The sequence below is a fragment of the Mesoplodon bidens genome, assembly GCF_964165515.1.
Source record: "Mesoplodon bidens genome assembly, chromosome: 2".
Lineage (NCBI taxonomy): Eukaryota > Metazoa > Chordata > Mammalia > Artiodactyla > Ziphiidae > Mesoplodon > Mesoplodon bidens.
Genome location: NC_138177.1, coordinates 162,150,272 through 162,175,250, shown reverse-complemented (window position 1 = coordinate 162,175,250; position 24,979 = coordinate 162,150,272). Strand labels below are relative to the sequence as shown.

The window sequence follows — 24,979 nt, the reverse complement described above, 5'->3', positions numbered from 1 at the left end:
GGGCTTCAGTAGTTGTGGCACTTGGGCTCAGTAGTTGTGGCTCGCAGGCTCTAGAGCACAGGCTCAGTAGTTGTGGTGCACGGGCTTCGTTGCTCCATGGCATGTGGGATCTTCTGAGACCAGGGATCGAACCCATGCCCCTGCATTGCCAGGCGGATTCTTAACCACTGTGCCACCAGGGAAGTCCCCAATCGCCCTTCTCTTGAAGCAAAAGTAAAGCCAAAAAATTGTTTTCAGTGTCTTATGAGTGCCTGTAGTATTTTAACTATATCATTGTTATGGCATTCATACTTGCTTTATGGTTGACAGAAGTTTTGCCACCTAATAACATGAGGCCTCTGAAGACAGACTTTGTGACTGTTGCAACCAACAGTTATAGATAAATGTGGCTCTAGACTTCTGTTAAGTGTATCCCAACTTGTAATGTAATAGACAAGATACAAAGGATGATAACATTCTAACAAATAGCAAACAACTCCGCTCTTCAGAGCCTCTGTCCTCATTCTTTAGGGCCCATAGTATCCCCAGAGATCAGTGAGGTACCAGGGCTTAGGAAAAGGAAATGGTAGCTCTGGAGATGAAATTGATTTTTCTGATCATGAAGCCCTCACTTGTCAGGTGTTGCACAAAAGAAGGAAGAGCTCTCTGCCCTCCACAAACTGACTCAGATTTCTAGTAAAGTAGCTCCTGATCTATGTCTTTTTCTTACATGAGATGGGGTTTGAACTAGTGTAGGTTTTATATTTTACCGTCAAGGATGGATGGGCTAGGGTAATGTTCAGAAAGAAGTTTATAGTTCTAATACTAGAACTATAGTTTTACTATTTCAGGAACACATTTTGAAAAATGCCTAGGAGTGACTGGAATTAGGGAAAGAGAAATTTCATGGTAAATTGGAAACAGGAAACTATTTTTCAGAATATTCATCCAACAAACATTGAGTGCCTAATATTTAAAAAGAAGAATTTACATTAAAATTCAAAAGAAATTTTGTAAGCCTAATGTATGTTAGCGCTTTGACACGTTATGTGTCATTGACTTTCTCCAAAGAAATTGTTAACCCCATTTTATGGATAAGGAAACTTTTTAGAAGTTAAGTAATTGCCCAAATGATTAATAAATGGCAAGTTCTAAATCAGGTTCTCCAAGTCTGAAGCTGGGGTTGTTCAACTGTTCATAAATGCATGGAGGAACCAAAAGACCCATAAGAGAACTCTTTTGACTGAATTGAGGTAGTGTAGGAGGAAGGTAGATGGTAAATCTGGTTGTTCCACAGTCATTTGTTTGTACCTCTATCACGACATTTATAGTCTGTCTTGTACTATTGTTACTTGTATACGTGTCTTTCTCCTGCATTAGATTGGGTGTTACTAGAGAGCAGAGGCCATGTTTATCTCATGTATCTTGGTAACTAATTCAAATTCATTTAAAAAGAGACTGGGCAGGGGGCTTCCCTGGTGGCGCAGTGGTTGAGAGTCCGCCTGCCAATGCAGGGTACACGGGTTCGTGCCCCGGTCCGGGAAGATCCCACATGCCACGGAGCAGGTGGGCCCGTGAACCATGGCCGCTGAGCCTGCGCGTCCGGAGCCTGTGCTCCGCATCGGGAGAGGCCAAAACAGTGAGAGGCCCGCGTACCGCAAAAAAAAAAAAAAAAAAAAAAAGAGACTGGGCATCTCTCTCTCTCTTTTTTTTTGTTTTTTGTTTTGGCTGCACCGAGTGGCATGAAGGATCTTAGTTCCCTGACCAGGGGTTGTACCTGTGCCCCCTGCAGTGGAAGCATGCAGTCCTAACCACTGGACGTCAGGGGAATCCCTGGGCATCTCTTTTTATACGTTGTTTTTATTTCACAGTGCTTGACATGGTATCTTGCATGCAGGTGCTCAGTAAATGTTTGAATTAAATTGAATCTAAGCCTCTTAGGACCAGTTGCCTTTGAAGAAACTGGTGGTGCAGCCCATATCCTAGCAGCTCTTCTCTTAGCAGGCTCAGCAGGGTTGGGGAGCCCAGTGACAGAATAGCCGAGAAGCTAGTATTCATCCTTCTCTTGTACTCTGAGAGACATCTTGGTGCCAGAGTCCATTAAGCATGGTAGGGAGCACAAGCATAGCATTGAGATTTGGGATTTGGCTTAGCCCAGCCATAGCCAAAGAAATGCTGAGGCGAGATTGGTGTTGGTAAGTTGGAAATAGCATTGGACTAGAAGTCAGAAAACTTCTTTTCTGTACTTGGTCTTGATACTTTTCAACTTTGTGACTTTAGACAAGTAACTTATACCTCTGAGCCTCAAATTCCTCATTTACATTATGGGGATAACAAGTCTCAAGGCCAGTGCAACCTCTAATCTGAAGATGGTAAATTCATTTTGCCCAAGCCCTGAGTTCAGTTGAGATAATTACTGAATTTTCTCCCCTGAGCTATTTGATTAATTGTTCCTGGGACACCAGGCATACTGTGTGATCATCTAAGGCAGGTGCCATTCTGTTAATTTCAAGTCTGACTGCTCCCTAGGAGGCACAGGGATGGAAACACCTGCTGCTAGAAATAGGCAAGAATGTGTTTTACCAACTGAACAGTTGAGTGCATTAACCTTTCCCTTGGGAAGAGGCCAAATTTAGGTCTATTATGATATTTCCTCAAAAGATAATAATGTGACACTGGAGCTTCAGTATTGAAAAGTGAGATTGTTTTAATTTATAGCAGCAAGGTGATTTGGGCTCCAACTTCCAGATGCTGCTTTTAAGTTGTTTAGATAATTATGCCCTTAAATAATGATGTTAGACAGTATGAAGCATTTCAGCCCTCCTTCTAGAACCCTGGAGCAAAAGCCAAAGTACCTTTAGTTGGTCCAGAAAGAAGGGATTTTCTTTTATTGCAGTTAAAAATATTAAGTCTTCTTTATCCATGTGGCCCTGTTTTACAGAGAACAACTCGCTTTGTGAACTTGGATAAGTACTTCATGTCTCTGGTCTTCACTTTCCTCATTTGAAAAATGACAGGATTAGATCAGCTAATCTCTAAAGTCCACTTAGCCTTGATTTTAAGTACTAGTATCTGCCTGGTTGTACTGTTTCTTTGGGAATATCTGGTCCCTAACCCAGCGTAACATATTCATCATTGTAAAACAAGAATTTAGAAATTTTGGTTCTTAACCCATTCTTTTTTTTTTTTTTAATAAATTTATTTTATTTATTTATTTTTGGCGGTGTTGGGTCTTCATTGCTGCGCGCGGGCTTTCTCTGGTTGAGGCGAGTGGGGGCTACTCTTCGTTGCAGTGCACAGGCTTCTCGTTGCGGTGGCTCCTCTTGTTGCAGAGCATGGGCTCTAGGCGCGCGGGCTTCACTAGTTGTGGCACGTGGGCTCAGTAGTTGTGGCTCACGGGCTCTAGAGTGCAGGCTCAGTAGTTATGACGCACAGGCTTAGTTGCTCCGCGGCATGTGGGATCTTCCCGGACCAGGGCTCGAACCCATGTCCCCCGCATTGGCAGGCAGATTCTTAACCACTGTGCCACCAGGGAAGCCCCCCCTTCTCCTTCTTCCTTCCCCTTGTTTTAGTTATGTTTAAGCCAAAACAGTGATTGCCCAATATGAGATAACTAATTTCAAAATTTATATGTGTAAGTTTGTATTGAATATTTTATAAGTAATAATGAATTTAGTGATAAATATAGTATATAGTGACAACTTTAATCCCAATCCACAATTGGGGAGTGGGGTGGGCTGGAGGATAGACAGGAGGAGAGCAACTGAGGTAGAGGCTGGGATAATGATTTATCTGGCAAGGCTTTTGGGCCTTTTGTTTCTGTTACATATTGCATATTACATAGATCCATCAAGCCTCTAACTTCTCCATTTTAGGTCAACTCTGCAAAAGACAACTCTTTTTCTCTCTGATTACACCTTTTCAGGTTCTGTCAGATGTCTGTATATTGGCTTTTTCTCTAATGGTCTTGATAAAGCCCAAGACTCTGGTTTGGAGTGAAGTGGAGCAAGCTGTGCAGTCTGGTTGGTTTGAAGTTTAGGAAAAAGAGGTGTCCTACATGATCCATTTCAAATTATTAAACTTCTCCATTTGGACTGGAGGCCTCAGTTCCAGATAATATAAAGTGTAACTTTATTACCTAATTTTCTGCTGTTTGTTCCTGTATCTTTTTGAGGGATTTCAGTACATGTGGGATTTGGGCATTCCTAAGTACTGTCATGCCATCTGATAAACACACCAGTCTCACCAATGTTTTTAATATGATCACACATACCTGTCAGTCTAAACTTCAAAAAACCAAAAAAAAAAAAAAAAAGCATTGCAGTACTATTTACAATAGCCAGGTCATGGAAGCAACCTAAATGTCCATAAACAGAGGAATGGATGAAGAAGATGTGTTACATATATACAATGGAATATTACTCAGCCATAAAAAAGAATGAAATAATGCCATTTGCAGCAATATGGATGGACCTAGAGATTGTCATACTGAGTGAAGTAAGTCAAAGAAAGACAAATACCATATGATATCACTTACATGTGGAATCTAAAAAAAAAGCTACAAATGAACTTATCTATAAAACAGAAATAGAGTTACAGATATAGAAAATAAACTTATGGTTACCGGGGTGGGGGATAAATTGGAAGATTGGGACTGATGCATACACACTACTATATATAAAGTAGATAATAAAGACTTACTGTGTAGCACAGGGAACTCTACTCAATATTCTGTAATGGCCTATATGGGAAAAGAATCTAAACAAGAGTGGATATATGTATATGTATAACAGATTCACTTTGCTGTACACCTGAAACTGACACAACATTGTAAATCAACTATACCAGAATAAAAATTAGAAAAATTTAGGGCTTCCCTGGTGGCGCAGTGGTTGAGAGTCCGCCTGCTGATGCAGGGGACACGGGTTCGTGCCCCGGTCTGGGAAGATCCCACATGCTGCGGAGCGGCTAGGCCCGTGAGCCATGGCCACTGAGCCTGTGCGTCTGGAGCCTGTGCTCCGCAACGGGAGAGGCCACAACAGTGAGAGGCCCGCATACGGCCAAAAAAAAAAAAATATTTTTTTTTAAATTGGGGAATTCCCTGACAGTCCACTGGTTAGGACTCTGCACTCTTACTGCTGAGGGCCCAGATTCTATCCCTGGTCAGGAAACTAAGATCCCACAAGCTGTGCGGTACGACCAAAAAAAAAAACTTCAAAAAGAACATAATGTTTGACAGAACATCACTTTTAGGCAGTTTTGCAGCAGACAGAGGCAGTCAGTACCAAGTAGAAATTCAGGGAGACGAGGTTAAATGCTATGGGAGATAGATTCTTATTTGTGTGACAAAGATTCTTGGTTTTTTGTCTTTATAGGTTGCTATGGTGACAGACTATGGAGCCTTTATCAAAATCCCAGGCTGTCGGAAGCAAGGTGGGAAACTATAACTTGAAATTCAGTGCTCTCATTTCACTCTCTCTACTGTCACCCCCACCACAGTTTAATTATAGGCTCTACTTTTTTCAGAGAGTAGTTTGTGTTTTTAGTGTAAAGATACGAATACGGACAGTTGATGACAGTTCGTTTTTAGCAAGTCTTAACTCAGAAGAATGGTGCTCTCTGACTTGCGGGGAGGGCTGGGGCATAACCACTTGTGTTCACTTCTAGAACTGACTCTTCCCTAAATTTCACCTGTGATCCTAGGGCGAGTCACTTGACCTCTTTTGGCTTAGGGTTTTGGGGAGGGCAAGCTACTTATTCTCTGAGGCCAACATTGTGAGTCTTCTGGTGTATGGCATGTGGAAAGGAAATAGTATTGTAACCAATACAAATATATATAATGCTTTACTTTTCTTCACAATCGATAGGTATCTATTGAACATTTTTGGAGTATCCTTTTCACATCTGTAATCTTACTTGTTTCTCAAAACAATTGTGTTAAGTAGAAAAGGTAGGTTCCACAGACTGGTGGCCTGCTCAGAATGATTGAGCTAGGTTGTGGCATGGCCAGGACTAGAACCCAGGCCTCCTGATGCCTAGCCCAGTGCGCTTTCTGCTCTGTTACACTGCTAAAAGACTCAACTTGCTAATTCCTTGTGCTAAAATAAATGAAAGATTTATTAAAGATTTTAATGTAAAAGATGTAACCATAAGTGTTTTATTAGAAGAAAATAAAGAAGAATATTTGACTATATAAAAGTCAGTATAGGGCTTCCCTGGTGGCGCAGTGGTTAAGAATCCACCTGCCAATGCAGGAGACACGGGTTCGAGCCCTGGTCCGGGAAGATTCCACATGCCGTGGAGCAACTAAGCCTGTGCGCCACAACTACTGAGCCTGTGCTCTAGAGCCTTCGAGCCACAGCTACTGAAGCCCGCGCACCTAGAGCCCATGCTTTGCGACAAGAGAAGCCACCACAATGAGAAGCCCACGCACAGCAATGAAGACCCAACGCAGCCAAAAATAAATAAATTTTTTTAAAAAGTCAATATAGAAGTATATTTGACTACGTAAAAGTCAAAAACATAATTGCAAAAATCATCATAAGCAAAGTTAAGTTAGGAAAAAGAATTTTCAGTCCATATCACACAGGACTAATAAAAAAGAGGAAAGTAGGAAAAGGGGCCAAGGATATGAAAGGATAATTCATAGGAGAAAAAAATAGCAGTTGAGCAGTAAATATCTTAAAAGATGCTCATTCTCAATATTGATTAAAAATATAATATAAATGTAAACTGTGATATATCCATACAATGGAATACTGCTCGTCAGTACAAAGGAATGAGAATGAAGTATTGATACATGTGACAACCTGGATCCATTTCCAGGAAATTTTGCTGAGTGAAAAAAGCTAATCCCAAAAGTTTACATATGTTATGATTCCATTTATGTAACACTTTTAACAGCTTTTTTGAGACATAATTCACATACCTACATTTCATCCAAAGTGTACAATTCAGTAGTCTCTAATATATTCTAACATATTCACAGAATTTTGCAACTATCACCACAGTTTGAGAACATTTTCGTCAGAAAAAAGAGACTGTACCTATTAGCAGTCACTCCAAATTCCCTGTCTCCCTCTCTCCTCTGCCCCCAGCCTTAGACAACCAGCTATCTACTTTTTGTCTTTATGTATTTGCTTATTCTGGACATTTCTTATAAATGGAATCATATAACATGTGGTCTTTTGTGATGGGCGTCTTTCATTCACTTAGCATGTTTTCAAGGTTTACCTGTTTTGTAGCATGTATCAGTACTTCATTCCTTTTATTGCCATTCCAAAATGTGTGGAATCAACAGCCAGTTCTCCAGTTCTCTGATTCTTTGATATCAAGTGGGCGTCCAACAATTCAGTTAATTCTGACACTAACTACCCAGAGGTACTGTCAGACTCTACAGGTTTAAGGTCTCAGTCTCACAAGACTGCCCTCACTTCAGACACCACTTGCAAGTATCCTGTCCCTGTGTTACACACACTTCTGTCTGACCTAGCTATGAATTTGAAGGTTCCCACACCACCTTCCCAAGATTGGATAACTTGTTAGAACAACTCACAGAACTCAGGAAAATGCCATACTTAACAGTTACAGTTTATTATAAAAGATAAAAATGAACAGCCAGGTGAGGAGGTACATGGGGTAGGGTCCAAAAGGACCCTGAGTGCAAGAACCTCTGTCTCTGTAGAGTTGAAGTTCATCACCTTCACGGTGCATGGATATACTTGCCAACTCAGAAGCTCTCCAAACCTTATCATTTAAGGGTTTTTGTGGAGACCCCATTACGTGGCCATAATTGATTAATTCATTGGCCATTGATGATTTAACTCCATCTCCAGCCCCTCTTCCCTCCCTGGAAGTTGGAATGGGGCTGAAACTTCCAACCTTCTAATCACACAATGATTCCTCTGGTCGTTACCATCTCCCATCTTGAAGCTCTCTAGGGGCTGACCAATAGTCACCTCATTAGCATAAACTTGGGTAAGATTGAAAGGGTCTTGTTATAAATCACTAGATGCTCCTATCACTCAGGAAATTCCGAGAGTTTAGGAGCTCTGTGCCAGGAACCAGGGACAAAGACCAAATACATATTTCTTATCATACCACAGTATCAGTGCCGATATCCTAGTTGTGATAGTTTCGTGATATCCTAGTTTTGCCAAATGTTATCAGTGGAGGAAACTGGGTAAAGGGTTCGTAAGATCTTTCTGTGTTTCTTTCAATTACATGTGAATCTAAAATTATTTTTAAAATATTTTTTAAAGTGTTGGCTATGTCCAACAATAGTTCCATTTACTACTGAGAACGTAAATTGTTACATACTTTGGTAATACCTGTTAATGTTTTTAATGTGCTTACTCTTTTGATCCAGCAGTTCTTTAGGGAATATATTTTGCAGTATAGAATTAGATAAATTATGTACATCTATGCAGTGAACTATGCAGATGATAAAAAGAATGATAACTGTATTTCTAAGATACTTTGGTGCTGGTACTGTCTTCCTTTTACCATAAGGGTCAATGGAAAGTTTTTATACAATTCCACCACACTGATACCTGACTGATAGCAGTTGTAAGACACCATTGGTTATAAGAAGCATTCCAATTTCAGAGATGTTAAAGTGAGGGGGGAAAAGTGCATCAGTAAAACAGGGTAAGTCTCAATTTACTGAAATGGAAAGGTGTCTAAGCTAACAAAATGAAAAAGCATGTTGCACAAGAATTTGTATAGCATGACCCTTCCCCCTTTTAAAGCATGTTTACATATGCCTAGTATTGTAAACATTATTGCATATATTTAGAAGAAAGTCTGGACGAATAGGCAACAAATTATTAACAGTGGTCACCTCTGGGGAGTTTGGTTTGCTAAGGGAGAGATGTACATGGAAAAGGGACTTTCACTATTTGCAATTCTTTAAAACAAAATTTCTCTTTTACAGAAGTCCAACAGCTGATTTTGCTAATAAAGCCATACCTCTAGCCTTGGAGACTATGTACTCTGCTGCAAATTGCATCTTGGCGAATCAGAAATGGCTCACCAGTAGTTTCCAAGCTCACAATAAGCAATCTGTAATAAAGTTTCTCGTTTTACGTTCACTGGGATGTAATGAGGTGTAATTCATCCTCATCCCTATAGGGTATGCGCCTCTTTTGATCCGAGGACAGCTTTTCTTGTCAGTGTACTTGCCATAGCTGTCAGTACCTGAAAGTCCCATCCTTACTTGAATATTTATGTGACACTCTGGGGACTGTGTGGCAATTAAAGGCCTGCCATCTTCCAGCAGTTAGTCTTCAACTCACTTGTGTCCATAGCCTGGCATCAGGTGATGCCTCTGATTGTGACTGCCAGTTTACAAGTCAATCTGTCAGTCTGACAGCTGTGCTAAGACAAGCCTTGGAAGGGGAGCTCAGGGAGCCAAATAATTAGGTGGAAACTCTGTGAGTTCTAATCCAGGGCACTTCTGTAGGTTCATCGGGTAACTGGAGCAGTTACAGTGTATTTTAGCTTCTCCACCCTTGAATGGAGGAAGATTATTAAGTCCCACCCTGAAAGGACTGAGTTATGAAATAACTGGTCTCTAGATTTTAACATCTCTCATTCAGGAAGGTAGACTCTAATTTGAGTCATTTTTCTCAGATTTCTATTTTCAGAATTTTTTAATCACTACTGAGTTAAAGGCCCCTTCCTAGTATTGAGGTCTAAACTAGATTTTCCTTCCTCTCTCATGGTGTTGTCCAATAGAACTTTCTACAGTGATGGAAATGTTCTATATTTGTTCTGCTGTGTTTTCTAACACCCACCAGTTCTCCAGTTCTCCGCATACCAACGGGGTGTCTAACAATTCAATTCAATTTTGACACTCCCGGGAGTTAGTGTCAGGTCCCATAAGTTAACGGGGCTCATTCCCACAAGAAGGCCCCCACTTGAGATGCTAGTCGCAAGTCCTGAGCCACCCTTATTTCTAGCTGACCCACTATGAATCAGGAGTTCCATTGACCCCCTCCACAAATTTGATAATTTGCTAAAATGGCTCACAGAACTCAGGAAAACACTTTCTTTTTGTTTGCTGGTTTATTATAAAGGATACAAACAGGAACAGCCTAACGGAAGAGATGTATAGGTTAAGATACGGGAGGAGGGGTACACAGAGCTTCCATGTCCTCTGGCATACCACCCTCCAGCAAGCTGAGGTGTTCACCAACCCAGAAGCTCTCTGACTCTCATTGTTCAGGAGTTTTTATAGAGCTCCATCTCCAGCCCCTCCCCCCGGAGGTCAGTGGAGCTGAAAGTTCCAATCCTTTAATCACTTGGTCTTTCTGGTGACAGCTCCATCCAGAAACTATCAAGGGGCCCCACAACTAAGTCACCTCATTAGCATAAACTCTAGTATGATCAAAAGGGGCTTACTATGAATTACAAAGACACCCCTGTCACTGGGGAGATTCCAAGGGTTTTAGAGTTCTGCACAGGGACCAGGGACAAAGACTGAATATATTTTTGAATTATACCACATCTGTGCTGTCTAATACACTAGCCCACCAACTTTTAAATTTTGTTTATTTTGATTAATTTAAACTTCAGTGTAAAACATCTGTAGCTCGTGACTATCATAGTGGACAATGCAGCCCTATATGTTTATGACGTTCTTTTTTTCTCTACTATCCTCTGCCCACCAGCACTAAACTATGAAATTGTGAGAGTAGAGATTGTTCAGTGTTAAACAATTTTAAAATGCCTTGCTTGTAGTAGCAGCACAAATATTTTTAGCAAAGAATTCAGGTTTAACAAATAAGTATTGAGTTCTATTTTCTGGTCAGTATGTTATGTGGGAACACAGAGATCAGAAAACATAGTCCCTGCTGCTCTCAGATTGTTCACAGTCTAGAGGTGTAAACAAATTACAATGTAGTGTAATAAAATAAGTGAAGTTGCCGTTCATCCACTGAACTGTGGAATAGTTAGGCTGTTGGGATGAGCCAGGGCCTACTACATTGCCTGAGATATAGTGGGTGTTCATTGAATTTGATTAAATGAATACATGAATCCTAGTCCCAGCTCCCCCATTTACTAGCTTCTTGACTACAGCAGGTTGCTTAGTCCTTGAACCTTAGTTTCCTTATCTGTGAAATGGGATGATGTGTATACTTTAGTTTTTTGACCAGCAGGATCCTGTCTTACTCATCCTCGGATCCATTTTTGCTTATAATATAGTGGATATTTAGTAAATGTTTGAATGAATCCGTAATCTCCACAAGGTGAAGGATATGCAAGCACTTGAATTTACGTGCTTCCCTTCTTGTCATATACTTGCTGATTGGAGGTAACGTACTTGACAAGTCTAGAGAGGGAAGTCAGATGCCCCCAAGAAAAAGGAGACCTTTTATTTGGACATTTTTGGGCTGCAGCTGTCCCCTAATAGTTTGTAAGTTTTAACCTCTTTCCTTTATTGTCAATGGAATTTGTGACATTAACGGTGAACCTAACACAGTTGGGAGAATATTTTTAAGGGAACTATACTAGGCTAAGTCTGTTTTTCTCATATGGCGATTTAGATGCTAACTCTTTCCAAGTTGTCAGAATTTTTTTTTTTTCTTTCTTTTACCAGCATACACTCAGATGGGACTCATTCTGTTTAAGTGTTATGTTAGGTTTACTGAATGATGATGGATTTGATATGCCCTTTGGGCATTTATGACTTAATCTCAGAGATCCAGACACACACTCCCCCCTTCCATGTGACATGATGAGCAAAGCATTTTTGTTGGTTTCTGTTGTGGAGCATTTGCTAGAACAGAATAAGATGTGTTTCTACTGTTGTAGATGAGATCTTTCTCTTTTTAATTGAAAAGATAACAGATCGATAATATAGAAGAAAATGGAGAAATATCTACTGTGTTGTAGAAGACCTGACAGACTCATATTTGAATTGCAGTTCTTTCTTTATCAGCTTTGTGACCTTGGACAATTTACTTAACTTCTAGACTATTTCCTCATGTGAACCTATGTCACAGGGTCGATGTAAGGTTTAAATGAATGCGTGGATGTTCTGTATCTAGTGAGATACCCAGTACCAAGGAGGGAGCCTCATGGTTTTTTTTTTGTTTGTTTGTTTGTTTGTTTGTTTTTATTTTTTTATAAATTTATTTATTTATTTTTGGCTGTGTTGGGTCTTTGTTTCCGTGTGAGGGCTTTCTCTAGTTGTGGCAAGTGGGGGCCACTCTTCATCACGATGCGCGGGCCTCTCACTGTCGCGGCCTCTCTTGTTGCAGAGCACAGGCTCCGGACGCGCAGGCTCAGTAGTTGTGGCTCACGGGCCCAGTTGCTCCGTGGCATGTGGGATCTTCCCAGACCAGGGCTTGAACCCGTGTCCCCTGCATCCGCAGGCAGATTCTCAACCACTGCGCCACCAGGGAAGCCCGAGCCTCATGTTTTATTTGGTGCCTTCTACCATATGCATTTAATCCAACTGTTGGTGGTGTATGTGGGTAACAATGAAGTACCTCCCAAGAATTCAGGCTGTCTTCTGAGAATGAAACTAATGAATCCTACACAGAGTATAGGATTAGCCATAGACAGAAATATACCAGGTAATTGCCTATAAATCTGTGACTGAGGAGTTGGGAGCATTCAAGACTTCAACAAGATAATATGGGTTTAATTCTAGGGTAAAAGGGATTGGAATGAAATTGCAGTTTAGTAGGCTGAAGTCTAATTGATTGTATCATTCTACTAGGGAGAGATTATATGAGCAGATATCAATCTCTGGAACATAGTAAAAGAAAGCCTGAGAGCCTGAAGTTGGCAGTGTTTATTTTGCCTTAATAAGGAAAAAATGAATCTGATGGTAGGAACTAGAGATGGATTCTTTTATGAGGGGGTCCGTTAAACCTTCATGGACTGGAAACATCTCTCAAAACGTTTGTCTCCCTTTTGTTCTGATTCCGTGTTGAAGCAATTTTTGATCACTAATCTAATTTTTAGGTATTTGATACTGGGGTCAGTGAGTAGTTTACCTAGATAAGGACTTAGAACCTTCCGAGTATAAGAAAAGTATATCCTCTGTTGTAAATTAATAAATTGGTGAATTGTGTCTGTCACCGAACCAATCACTAAATTGACAGTCTGATTAATGTATTTTGGCATGTAAGCATCTGCATGCTGAAGACTCCTACATTTGTATCTTCAGTTTACACCCCTTCTCTGAGCTACAGACTTACATATCCAACCGCCTACCTGACATTTGCATTCAAGACTGTGGGCTAGACCATTTCTCTTGTTTAATTCACCCAATAAACTAAGGAGATAAGCCATTAATGTTTCAACTATAAAAATCCTACACCCCAGCATAACAATTTTTATGTTCCCTTTTCATCTGTGTGTATATGAGACATAATTTTACATAATTTCAATCATAGTGTACATATCATTTTTACATTTCGCATATATATATATGTTTTTATGGTTAAAATTTTTATGGTTAAAACTATTGCATGCTTATAGAAAAATAAGGGGAAAAACTACCAAAGCAAATGATCGTTGTGTGATATTACTACCACACAGAGATAGGCACTGTTAACATTTCAGTGTATTTCTTTTTTTTTTTTTAATTTTTATTTATTTATTTATTTATGGCTGTGTTTGGTCTTCGTTTCTGTGCGAGGGCTTTTCTCTAGTTGTGGTGAGCTGGGCCCACTCTTCATCGCGGTGCGTGGGCCTCTCACTGTCGTGGCCTCTCTTGTGGAGCACAGGCTCCAGACGTGCAGGCTCAGTAGTTGTGGCTCACGGGCCTAGTTGCTCCGTGGCATGTGGGATCTTCCCAGACCAGGGCCCTAACCCATGTCCCCTGCATCGGCAGGTAGATTCTCAACCACTGCGCCACCAGGGAAGCCCAGTGAATTTCTTTATAGTCACATATGTGCATAAAAATTAACATTGAGATTAAGATTATATTCTATGTATACATTTTGCAGCTTTTACACTTAATGAAAAACATTTCTTTGTCTTTTAAAATACTTTTTTTTTGTTGTTTTTTTTGTTTTTGTTTTTGCGGTACGCGGGCCTCTCACTGCTGTGGCCTCTCCCGTTGCGGAACACAGGCTCCGGATGAGCAGGCTCAGCGGCCATGGCTCCCGGGCCCAGCCGCTCCGCAGCATGCGGGACCCTCCCGGACCGGGGCACGAACCCATGTCCCCTGCATCGGCAGGCGGACTCTCAACCACTGCGCCACCAGGGAAGCCCTAAAATACTTTCTGTAAACATTTAAAAGCATTATTCTATCATTCAGATGTACCACATAATCATTTTAGGTTGTTTGTAGTTTTTCATTATTAATGCTTTACAAAAGTGCCATATTTAACTAAGAGAGATGACTGGGCCAGAAAATATCCTGCTTTGGGGTCACATGGGAGAAGGACAAATGGTTAACTCATTCTTTCTTTGTGGTACTCCAATAAATAGACCTGTTTGAGAAAAAAAAAAAAGTTATCTCAACTGTATTAGGTTCAACAGTAATTTCTTCCCCAACTTCCACTAGCAGTTTAGGAAAGAAGTGAATTTTAGAATTAGAGGACAGTTGTAGCGGAAAAATGTCAAAATGAAACATTTCCCATTCCTTTAGCGCATCTGAATTTCCTCTCCGGATTTTCCATTTAGGTTACTCTGCTCATTACATGATCATGAAAAAGAGAAAAGCCCAGCTCCATGAATTTTATCCAATTTAGAGATTATGTGATGGTCTAAAATTTTAAACATGGGTTATATAATGTACGTAGAATATTTTGGTTCCTGGGGTATTGAACGATAGGCTATCAACCTCCAGAATCAGCTGAAGTAGTTCTAAGAGACCCAATAACCATGATCAGAGAAAGCAGTGGCTTCCCACAGGAGCTCCAAACACAGAGGGTAGATATTTTGAGTTACAGGCATGTGCTGACAACTTTGCGTATGCATGTGTGTGAGAGAGAGACTGAGAATAAAGGTTAGTAATTCTCTCAGGAAACTTCAGGTAGGGCAGGTTTTTTGGACATAAATCTTTGACTTGTCAAGTTTTTTCTTTAGATTCCTGTTTATTTTCATTCAAAATAATTATTTATTATATTCATTTCCCTCAATATAGTTTTCTCTATTATTAAAACATCTGAAAATAAAACATTAACCTGTGATCCGTAGCAGTTTAGATTATTTCTTTCTAATTTTTAGAATCTGTGTTAAGCATTTTTATTATTTAAATGAGAAAATGTTAGTTGCCTACAATGCTTGGCACGTAGTAGGCACTCAATAAATATTTGCAAAAGAATGAATTATTGATGTATTTTTACATAATCTTTTGAACATTGTTTTTAATGGGCCAAGTAGCTGTACCATAGTTGACTTAACCATTACCCTATTGCTAGATATTAGGTTGTTTCTAATTTTTTTTCTCTTAAAAATACATTGGGGCTTCCCTGGTGGCGCAGTGGTTGAGAGTCCGCCTGCCGATGCAGGGGACACGGGTTCGTGCCCCTATCCCGGAAGATCCCGCATGCCGCGGAGCGGCTGGGCCCGCGAGCCATGGCCGCGGAGCCTGTGTGTCCGGAGCCTGTGCTCCGCAACGGGAGAGGCCACAGCAGTGAGAGGCCCGCGTACAGCAAAAAAAAAAAAAAAAAAAAAAAAAATACATTGAATATTTTTATATAGATCACTTTTCTAGGTGCATATAGATTTTTCTGTGTATAAGATTATTTTTTTAGTCTCAGAAGTGATTATGGGTCAAGTTAATTATTAGAACTCTTGGTCACAAGGGACAAAAATACAGGAGAAACGTTTCGGCTAATTTAGCTGGGGAGTAAATTTAGCTTCCACCAGGGCTGGATCAGGTGCTCAGTTTATGCCTTCAGGGCTTTGGTCGCTTGTTTATGCAGGCTCTTCTTTTGCTTCCCTCTGGCTTACTCTTGCCGCCTGGTGGTAAAGATGAGCATTGGTAACTTTTTGTAGTTTATAATCCTGACAAAAGGCTTGAGAAAGTTGATTTGATTTAGCTAGCATCTTGTGTCTGTCCCTGAACCAATCAATTATTGTGGCCCGGGGAATGAAGTAACTTGATTGACTACGCCTGTGTCATGTGCCCAGAGCTGGGGGTCAGATCAGCTCCAACCAAATTACAAGGACTGACCAGATTATTTTAGAATGTAGGGAAGGTGGTTCTCCCAGAAAAGGACCTTGGACAGACAAGGAAAAGGATTTAATTTTATTAAATATTTTTATCACTCTTGATAGCCATTGCTAAATGGTTTCTAAAGATTTATATTAGCCTCAGAAATATTTCTTATTTTACTATACTTATATCAACATTGGATATTATCTTCTAAATATTTTGCTAATTTAATAGATTAAAAATGTCACCTTGTTTATATTTACTTTTTTCACTTATCATAATTATTTTCTGTAACTAATTTAAATGGCTGCTTACTCCTTTCTTTTTTTCTTTGGCTGCATTGAGTCTTCGTTGCTGCACGCAGGCTTTCTCTAGTTGGGGCGAGCAGGAGCTACTCTTCATTGCAGTGCGTGGGCTTCTCATTGCGGTGGCTTCTCTTGTTGCAGAGCACGGGCTGTAGGCGCGCGGGCTTCAGTAGTTGTTGTTCACGGGCTCTTGGGCACAGGCTCAGTAGTTGTGGCGCACGGGCTTAGTTGCTCTGCGGCATGTGGGAGCTTCCTGGACCAGGGCTCGAACCCATGTCCCCTGCATTGGCAGGTGGATTCTTAACCACTGCGCCACCAGGGAAGTCCCTGTTGACTCTTTTTTGAAAGATTTATCATAATTTACCAAGCTGTTTTCCAATTACTCGTCGTTTAGATTGTTTCGTAATTTTTTTTTTTTTTTTTTTTTTTTTTTTGCTGTACGCGGGCCTCTCACTGCTGTGGCCTCTCCCGTTGCGGAGCACAGGCTCCGGACACACAGGCTCTGCGGCCATGGGTCGCGGGCCCAGCCGCTCCGCGGCATGTGGGATCTTCCGGGATAGGGGCACGAACCCGTGTCCCCTGCATCGGCAGGCGGACTCTAAACCACTGCGCCACCAGGGAAGCCCCGTAATTTTTATTTTTAACCTTGGTAGGTGATAATACTGCAAGTATTTTTATATGCCATAGATTTTTGCCTCTACTGAGTTTTTCTTCTGGAAAAATTCCAATGGTGATATTCTTGCATCAAAGGTATAAACATCTCTATGCCCTTTCTTTTCAAAGAATTTTACCAACTTGTATTTTTACCAGTATTGTATAAATGTAGTTGTTGTATTACATCTCTCCTAACATTAAACACTATTTTAAAGAATATTTGTTAGTTGATTAGGTATAAAAAGTGATCTCAAATTGTTTTTTTGTTTTTTAAAATATATTTATTTATTTATTTATTTTTGGCTATGTTGGGTCTTCGTTGCTGCACGTGGGCTTTCTCTAGTTGCAGTGAGCAGGGGCTACTCTTGTTGTGGAGCCTGGGCTCTAGACGCGTGGGCTTCAGTAGTTGTGACACGAGGGCTTAGTTGCTCCGTGGCATGTGGGATCTTCCCAGACCGGGGATCGAAACTGTGTTCGATCCCTGCAGTGGCAGGCGGATTCTTAACCACTGCGCCACCAGGGAAGTCCTCAAATTGTTTTAATTTGCGGTTTTAAATTAACGAAACCTTTTTCAGTGAATCTCCAACTCTTCTCCTTACTGTGTTATTTAGAGTATGAATACCAGACATGCCCTGTGCCTTATTTTATTTCTTCTTCTTGTGCTCAGGTCTGGTCCATCGAACTCACATGTCATCCTGTCGCGTGGATAAGCCCTCTGAGATAGTAGATGTCGGAGACAAAGTGTGGGTGAAGCTTATTGGACGAGAGGTAAAGTTCTGTGCAACTTTAACTCGTTAGAAAGGATTAGGAAAAGCTGGGATTTTCTTAGTATTTCATGATGATATTTCATGAGTGTGTATGCCTTGTTAACCGTGGCTGATAATCTTATTTTTGAATCCTGCCACTATAATCTGACTTGAATTTAAACCTTTGGGCTGTCTGTCATGCAAACTCAGAAGGAATGGTGTGAACTGTATGTAATAAGTGTGGTGCAATAAGTACATGTTTATAAACTTCCTTCCCTGAAGTTCACCCACATGGTGGGTATGGAGAAAATACCAAAAAAGTAAGGAACCAAAAAGAGAGAAGAAAACTTAATCTATGAGACTATCTTTTAGTAGAAATCTTCCAGATGCACTTCAATTTGGACCAAAGCAAAAAGGGGCATAGAGTTTATAGTCATTTTTTCCTCACCTGGCACCATGCAATGTGAGGGAAATGAGAAAGCACTGGAGGATCCTGTTAACAGCAACTCACTTGAGGGTCTGTGGGTGTGGACAAACCACAGGAGAGATGTGCACATACACTGAGACCTGCTCTTCTACCAGAGAATGGCAGGGGATACAGGCCTGAAAGAGGTATTATTCAACAGTATTTGAGTGCTTATTATGTACTAGGTCTGAGGGATACAAGAATCAGATGTAAATGACTCCAGTGGTTATGGAACTTATATAGATTATAACTGGAGGAGACAAATAAAAAGTAAGCAAGCTAAAATAATTAAAAATAATTACAAGTTATAGTAAGTGCTCTAATAGGTTCAAACAATGTGGAGGTAGATTTAGATAAAGTGGTCAGGAACGGGCTTTCTGCGGGGGTGGTATATGAGCTGAGACCCAAAGGAAAAGGAACTAGTCATGTGAAATGTTAGGAAAAGAATATTCCAGGCAAAGAGAATAGCTGATACAAAGACCCCAAAGTGAAGAGGGCCTTCAAATGCTGGAGGAAGCAAAAGAAGACCAATGTGGCTAACAACTGTCTTCACATTTAAAGATGCTCTTAATTGTTTACATGTTTAAGAAGCTTTTAGACGAAGTCCAAAAGGAGATCTAGTCCACTGGAATGTTCTGAAACCTATTCTGTGCTCGTGGATCTCTGGACAGATTATTATGCTGAACTATCTAAAAGAAACAGCTTTTATTTTCTGCCTGGTTATTTCCACAGGCTCCAGATTTCTGAGCAACCGTTTTTGTCTTTCCCCCCAGGAGGGTCAAGAATGATAAGAAAACCATTTCCTAAAATGCTTTTGCCATAGGATCTGCCTGTTATGCTTATTAGTACCCGCAGTGTTCCTAGCACAGGACCTTGGCCATAAGAGGAACTCAGTGTTTGTTACATGATAAAAACTTCAATTCTTAGATAATTTTAGATCAGCAGTCTAAATGATGTACTTTGAGCTTTTGCTGACTTTGCTTTTGTTTTTTTCAGATGAAAAATGATAGGATAAAAGTATCCCTCTCCATGAAGGTTGTCAACCAAGGGACTGGGAAGGACCTTGACCCCAACAACGTTATCATTGAGTAGGTAAAATGTTTGGAAAGGCTGAGATCCTCCTACTTCTCAAACCACAGAGTGCTGTAGTGAATCAGGCCCATCTGGGAACTCTACTATTTGTAGACTATGATATTGATGAGTTATGTGACCTTTGTGAGCTTTGGTTTTTAGAGATATAAAGTGTTATAGATAACACATTACTGCATGGAGTTCTAAGATGAAATGCTAACATGCACCTCCTAGCATAGAAGTGCACTGTCAGTGGTTTCATTTCCTTCCCCTTATTTTTTTTCTGCTTCTGCCCTTTAACCAGTTAGCCAACAAGCATTCATCATGAGATATTTGTTATTTGCCTTTCTCCTAGCTCTGGGACTGAAAAAAGGCACAGACCATGTAGAAGGAATAACTCCAATGGGGTTTTAGACTCCTGCATCTTGAGATGCTGTGTTCTGAACACAGCACCTTACTTTCACTGGCTCTTCTGACCTTTCATTTATGAATGGAAAATTTTCTCTGTAGGATACTGTCTGGTGATACAGGGAATTTGATGTCTCAAAATCTTTCTTGGGGCTTCCCTGGTGGCGCAGTGGTTAAGAGTCCGCCTGCCGATGCAGGGGATGTGGGTTCGTGCCCCGGTCCGGGAAGATGCCACATGCCACGGAGCGGCTGCGCCCCTGAGCCATGGCTGCTGAGCCTGCGCGTCCGGAGCCTGTGCTCCGCAACAGGAGAGGCCACAGCAGTGAGAGGCCCGCGTACCGCAAAAAAAAAAAAAAAAAATCTTTCTTGAATACAGGCATACTTTGGAGATACTGTGGATTCGGTTCTGGACCATCACAATAAAGCAAATAGCTTAATAAAGTGAATCACATGAATTTTTTGGTTTCCCAGTGCATATAAAAGTAATGTTTACACTATATTGTAGTCTATAAGTGTGCAATAGCATAATGTCTAAAAAACAATGTATGTACCTTAATTAAAAAATACTTTATTGCTTAAAAAATGCTCAAACAATGACAGCAGTAACATCAAAGATCTCTGATCAGAGATCACCATAACAAATATAATAATAATAATAATGAAAAAGTGTGAAATATTGCAAAATTACCAAATTTGATACAGAGACATAAAGTGAGCAAATACTGTTGGGAAAATAGTGCCAGTAGACTTGCTCAACTCAGGGTTGCCACAGACCTTCAAATTGTAGAAAATGCAATATCTGTGAAGCTCAATAAAACGAGGGTATACCTGTATATGCCAGTGGTTTCTAACCAGGGGTTCCTAGGTCGCTAATATCCCTTGAAGTAGTCTTGGGGGTTTATGAACTGTTTCAAGTATTTCAGAAAGCCAACTAAAAAATCATACATTTATCCTCAGGTTAACCGTGACATTATTTCACTGCTTCTGATGATAAAATATCACATTCTTTGTCTCATGCTAATTGGGTGCTCTTAATGGCCATCATGTTATTGATTATTTTTTTAAAAATAAGAAAATAATAAATGTTGTTTGAGTGGGATCTTGGCGGCACAATGTTTGGAAACCCTTAGGTTTATAGTTCTGAGCAAAAACATTTTGGATATGAAGGAAATTTACCTAAAAGGAAGGGAAATTATATTTATTGAATACACACTATGTGCCAGGCATTATGCCAGGTGGTTTGTATACATCAATGCATCTAATTCTCATAACAACCTGCAAAGTGGGTGTTATCTCCATTTTACTTTATTTTCTTAGTTTTAGCTTGATGCTTGGTGATAACTTGCCTGTGGTTATATAACACTTTCCATTTACATTAGAAATCTTTTATAACTCTGAGCTCAGAAATGTTATTTAAGTCTGGCATTTACTGATTGCATTGTAGTAAATTACTTCTGCTCCAAAGAATCCTGTCTATACAGACTCATTAAAAGCAGTGAAATTTCCCAAAGCCACCCTTATAAGGATAAAATATAAAACAAGTAAGATAAAAGAGCTACTTCTCTTTCTCACAACAAGGGAGGGGAAGGGAAAGGACCCCCTGGTTTTATGATGAATGTGTCTTTATGTATGGACTACTTCTAGTAATGACTAAGTGACCGAACAGTAACTTTTGTTGTAAACTATTTCTAGACTGCATCTAGGAAAGAAGCAAGGCATAGTGGAATGATGACAGGTTTTAGAGTTAGACTTGAATCAGAAAGAGTCCTAGTTCTGCCACAAGCTAGTATACCACCCTGAGCAGATTAGCTAGCCTCTTTGAACCTCAGCTTCTTCAAAATGGAGGTAATGACACCTACATCTTAGAAATGATGATATGATTTAGATAAAATCTTGTTTATAAAGAGCCTAATTGTCTAATCTATAGTAGAAACTTAACATATAGCGGCTACTTGTAGTTATTGTTTTAAAATGTTTCTTTGTTTTTCCTCTAATATCTGAGATTATCATACCCTTTCTTTTGAAAGAATATAGAAAACCCATGAGGCAGAGGCCACATCTTATCTCCCATAGTGCCTAATGTACAGTAGTCGTTAAGTTAGTGCATCCATTTACTCATTATTCAACAAATATTTACTGGACTCATATTCTCTTTGAGGTATAATGGCAATACCAAGGTTTCTGCCTAAGGACCTTACTGCCTAGTGTAATGAGATAATTATGCAAATAACTTTAATTTTAAGGCAACATGTAATAAATGTTAAAAGAGTGTTTTAAAGGAGGGATTCTAGGAATTAGCTTGAAGAGGAAGAGTTGATATTAGGCCCTGATGGTCAGAGAAGAGGTGGCAATTGAGCTAGGTCTTGAAGAATGGATAAGATTTTGTCAGGCAGCAGGGGAAAGAATAGTATTCCAGGCAGAAGAAATAGTTGGAGGAAAGGCATGAGGCAGGAAAGCACATGGCAATTCAGGCGTCTTGTTTAAGGAAAGAAGAGGGTATGGTCAGGTACTAGAATGTGGGGCTTGAAAGATACGTTGGGGTCAGATTGTGAACAGCTTTGAATAGCAGTCAAAGAATATGAATGTTTTTTAAAGTCTTTGAGTGGGAGAGACTCCTGAGCAGATTATTCTCTCCAGGTACCCCATTCTCTGACCTCACCCTGTTAGGCTCAGTATCTTCATGCTGTCTCCAGCTACACACAGTTTGTCAACTACCTTTCATTTTTCATTAAAATCTAGCTGTCTTATATTTCATCCCCTCAGGCCCCAAAGTATTAACGAGGTCATCTAATAAGTGAATCTGCAAATGGAAAGGGGTTAAATGTAGTGTCCAGTTAGGTTTAGCCGGCATTGTATAGTCTTTAGAAAGAGCATTTATGTATCGCCACACTGTAATTATCCATTTATATATCTCTTTCCACTGGTAGACTATCTAACTAGATACCATGTCCTATCTTTTTTTTTTTTTTTTGCGGTACGCGGGCCTCTCACTGTGTGGCCTCTCCTGTTGTGGAGCACAGGCTCTGGACGCACAGGCTCAGCGGCCATGGCTCACGGGCCCAGCCGCTCCGCGGCATGTGGGATCCTCCCGGACCGGGGCATGAACCCGTGTCCCCTGCACTGGCAGGCAGACTCTCAACCACTGTGCCACCAGGGAAGCCCCATGTCCTATCATTTTAATGTACTTACTCATATCATTGTACTAGCACTGGTGCTTGCCACTTATTAAACTTTAAAAAAAAGAAAGATTAATCCAACTATGTGTGCTGGATGGATTAGAGGCAGGGAGACCAGTAAATGAATTATTACTGTTTAGGTGAAATGTAATGAAGCCTAAACTAGCATGATGGCAATAAGGACAGAAAGGGAGACAGGTGGTGAGTGACACATTTGTTGAATTGGGCGTTAGGTGGGAGGTATGATTCGGCTTATAGTATGTTTGAATCTGCGGTGTATTGGAATTCATTATAATGAGGGTTTGATTAAGCTGCAACTCATAGTCACTTGAAACTCAGCTCTACAAATAAGGACATCCGAAAACAATGGAGTTTTCATGACTGTTCAAGTTATGTCCCCAAGATCCTGCCTTGGTGGGGTTTTCTGTTTGTTTGTTTGTTTAATTTTATTTTATTGTGGTGAGAACATTTAACATGAGATCCACCCTCTTAAGAAATATTTAAGTGTATAATAGTATTGTTGACTATACATACAATGTTGTACATTAGATCTCCAGAACTCACTCATCTTTCTTAACTAAAACTTTATGCCTGTTGCTAAGTAACTCACTCACATTTACTTCTCCACTCTCCTCACCTTGATTTTTGTTATTCAAGCTTCACCCTTTGAACTGACCCTCTCACATGACCCATACCAGTCAGTAGACCTCCTATCATTTGACTAAGATTCTTCTACGGCAAAAGCTAGGGATTTGAACAGACATTTTCAGAACTTAAACCATATGCTTTTCTGGTCTGTCCCAACTGGGAAGCCACTAGTCATATAGGCTATTTAAATGTAAAGTAATTAAAAGTAAATAAAATTTAGGGGCTTCCCTGGTGACGCAGTGGTTAAGAATCTGCCTGCCGGGCTTCCCTGGTGGCGCAGTGGTTGAGAGTCCGCCTGCCGATGCAGGGGATACGGGTTCGTGCCCCGGTCCGGGAGGATCCCACATGCCGTGGAGCAGCTGGGCCCGTGAGCCATGGCCGCTGAGCCTGTTCGTCTGGAGCCTGTGCTCCACAACAGGAGAGGCCACAGCAGTGAGAGGCCTGTGTAACGCAAAAAAAAAAAAAAAAAGAATCCGCCTGCCAATGACAATGACAGTGGCAGACTAAATAAATAAAATAAATAAATTTATTTTTTTTTAAAGTAAATAAAATTTGGTATCGAATTCCTCAATCACTAACCACATTTGAAGTGCTCATTAGCCATAGACATAAAGTCAGACATAAATAGTCAGCAGTACAGACATAAATTTATAGCACTGTCCATCTTTGCATTCTTTTGGACAACAGTATGCTGGATGGTGTGCTCTCTGCTCAGATATAGAGAAGAACATAACATAGACTTTACTATTCAAGTCCTGGTTGTGGTACAGAGGGTGAGGCAAAATGTAAACAAATCAGTAAAATACAGTGAGTATTTAACTCTGCTTGTGGTAGAGTTTATAGAAGATACGATATTTGAGCTGAACTTTAAAGAATGAATGGGACAGAATATGGAGTATCTTTATCCTCTCTGTTTTTTCTCTTGAGCCCACATATCCCATGAAACTGTTGGCTGAAATTTGTGAAGTGAGTAGCTCTGTTTTACTTCGATATTGTTATTCTGCATTTCTCTGGGTAATGTGGCACTTTTGGCAGAATATTTCTCTGTTTTTGCTGGACTCTACAGAGACCTGGTTGGAAAATCTTAGGTGAAGTCAGAGGTCAAAGTTAAAGGCGTTCAGGTAAAGAAAAATATTTTGGATGAAGGACAAAGAAATTTCAACAAGCCTCTTTTAAAAATTTTTTAAAAATATATTTTATTTATTTATTTACTTTTGGCTGCGTTGGGTCTTCGTTGCTGCGCGTGGGCTTTCTCTAGTTGCGGCGAGCGGGGGCTACTCTTCATTGCAGTGTGTGGGCTTCTCATTGTCATGGCTTCTCTTGTTGCAGAGCATGGGATCTAGGCATGTGGGCTTCAGTAGTTGTGGCTCATGGGCTCTAGAGCACAGGCTCAGTAG

The 24,979-nt window shown here is 40.3% G+C and overlaps 1 protein-coding gene across 3 annotated transcripts in view; it reads left to right on the top strand.

Annotated features, from left to right (window-relative positions):
* The window catches only part of ZCCHC17 (zinc finger CCHC-type containing 17), a 58,712-nt gene that overhangs the window by 10,440 nt on the left and 23,293 nt on the right, over positions 1-24,979 (top strand). For all 3 annotated transcript variants that reach the window (XM_081223715.1, XM_081223714.1, XM_081223716.1), the window contains exons 3-5: positions 5,355-5,412; positions 17,735-17,835; positions 19,276-19,367. In XM_081223715.1, coding sequence (XP_081079841.1) covers positions 5,355-5,412; positions 17,735-17,835; positions 19,276-19,367 — 251 coding nt within the window. The remainder of the gene's footprint in view (positions 1-5,354; positions 5,413-17,734; positions 17,836-19,275; positions 19,368-24,979) is intronic.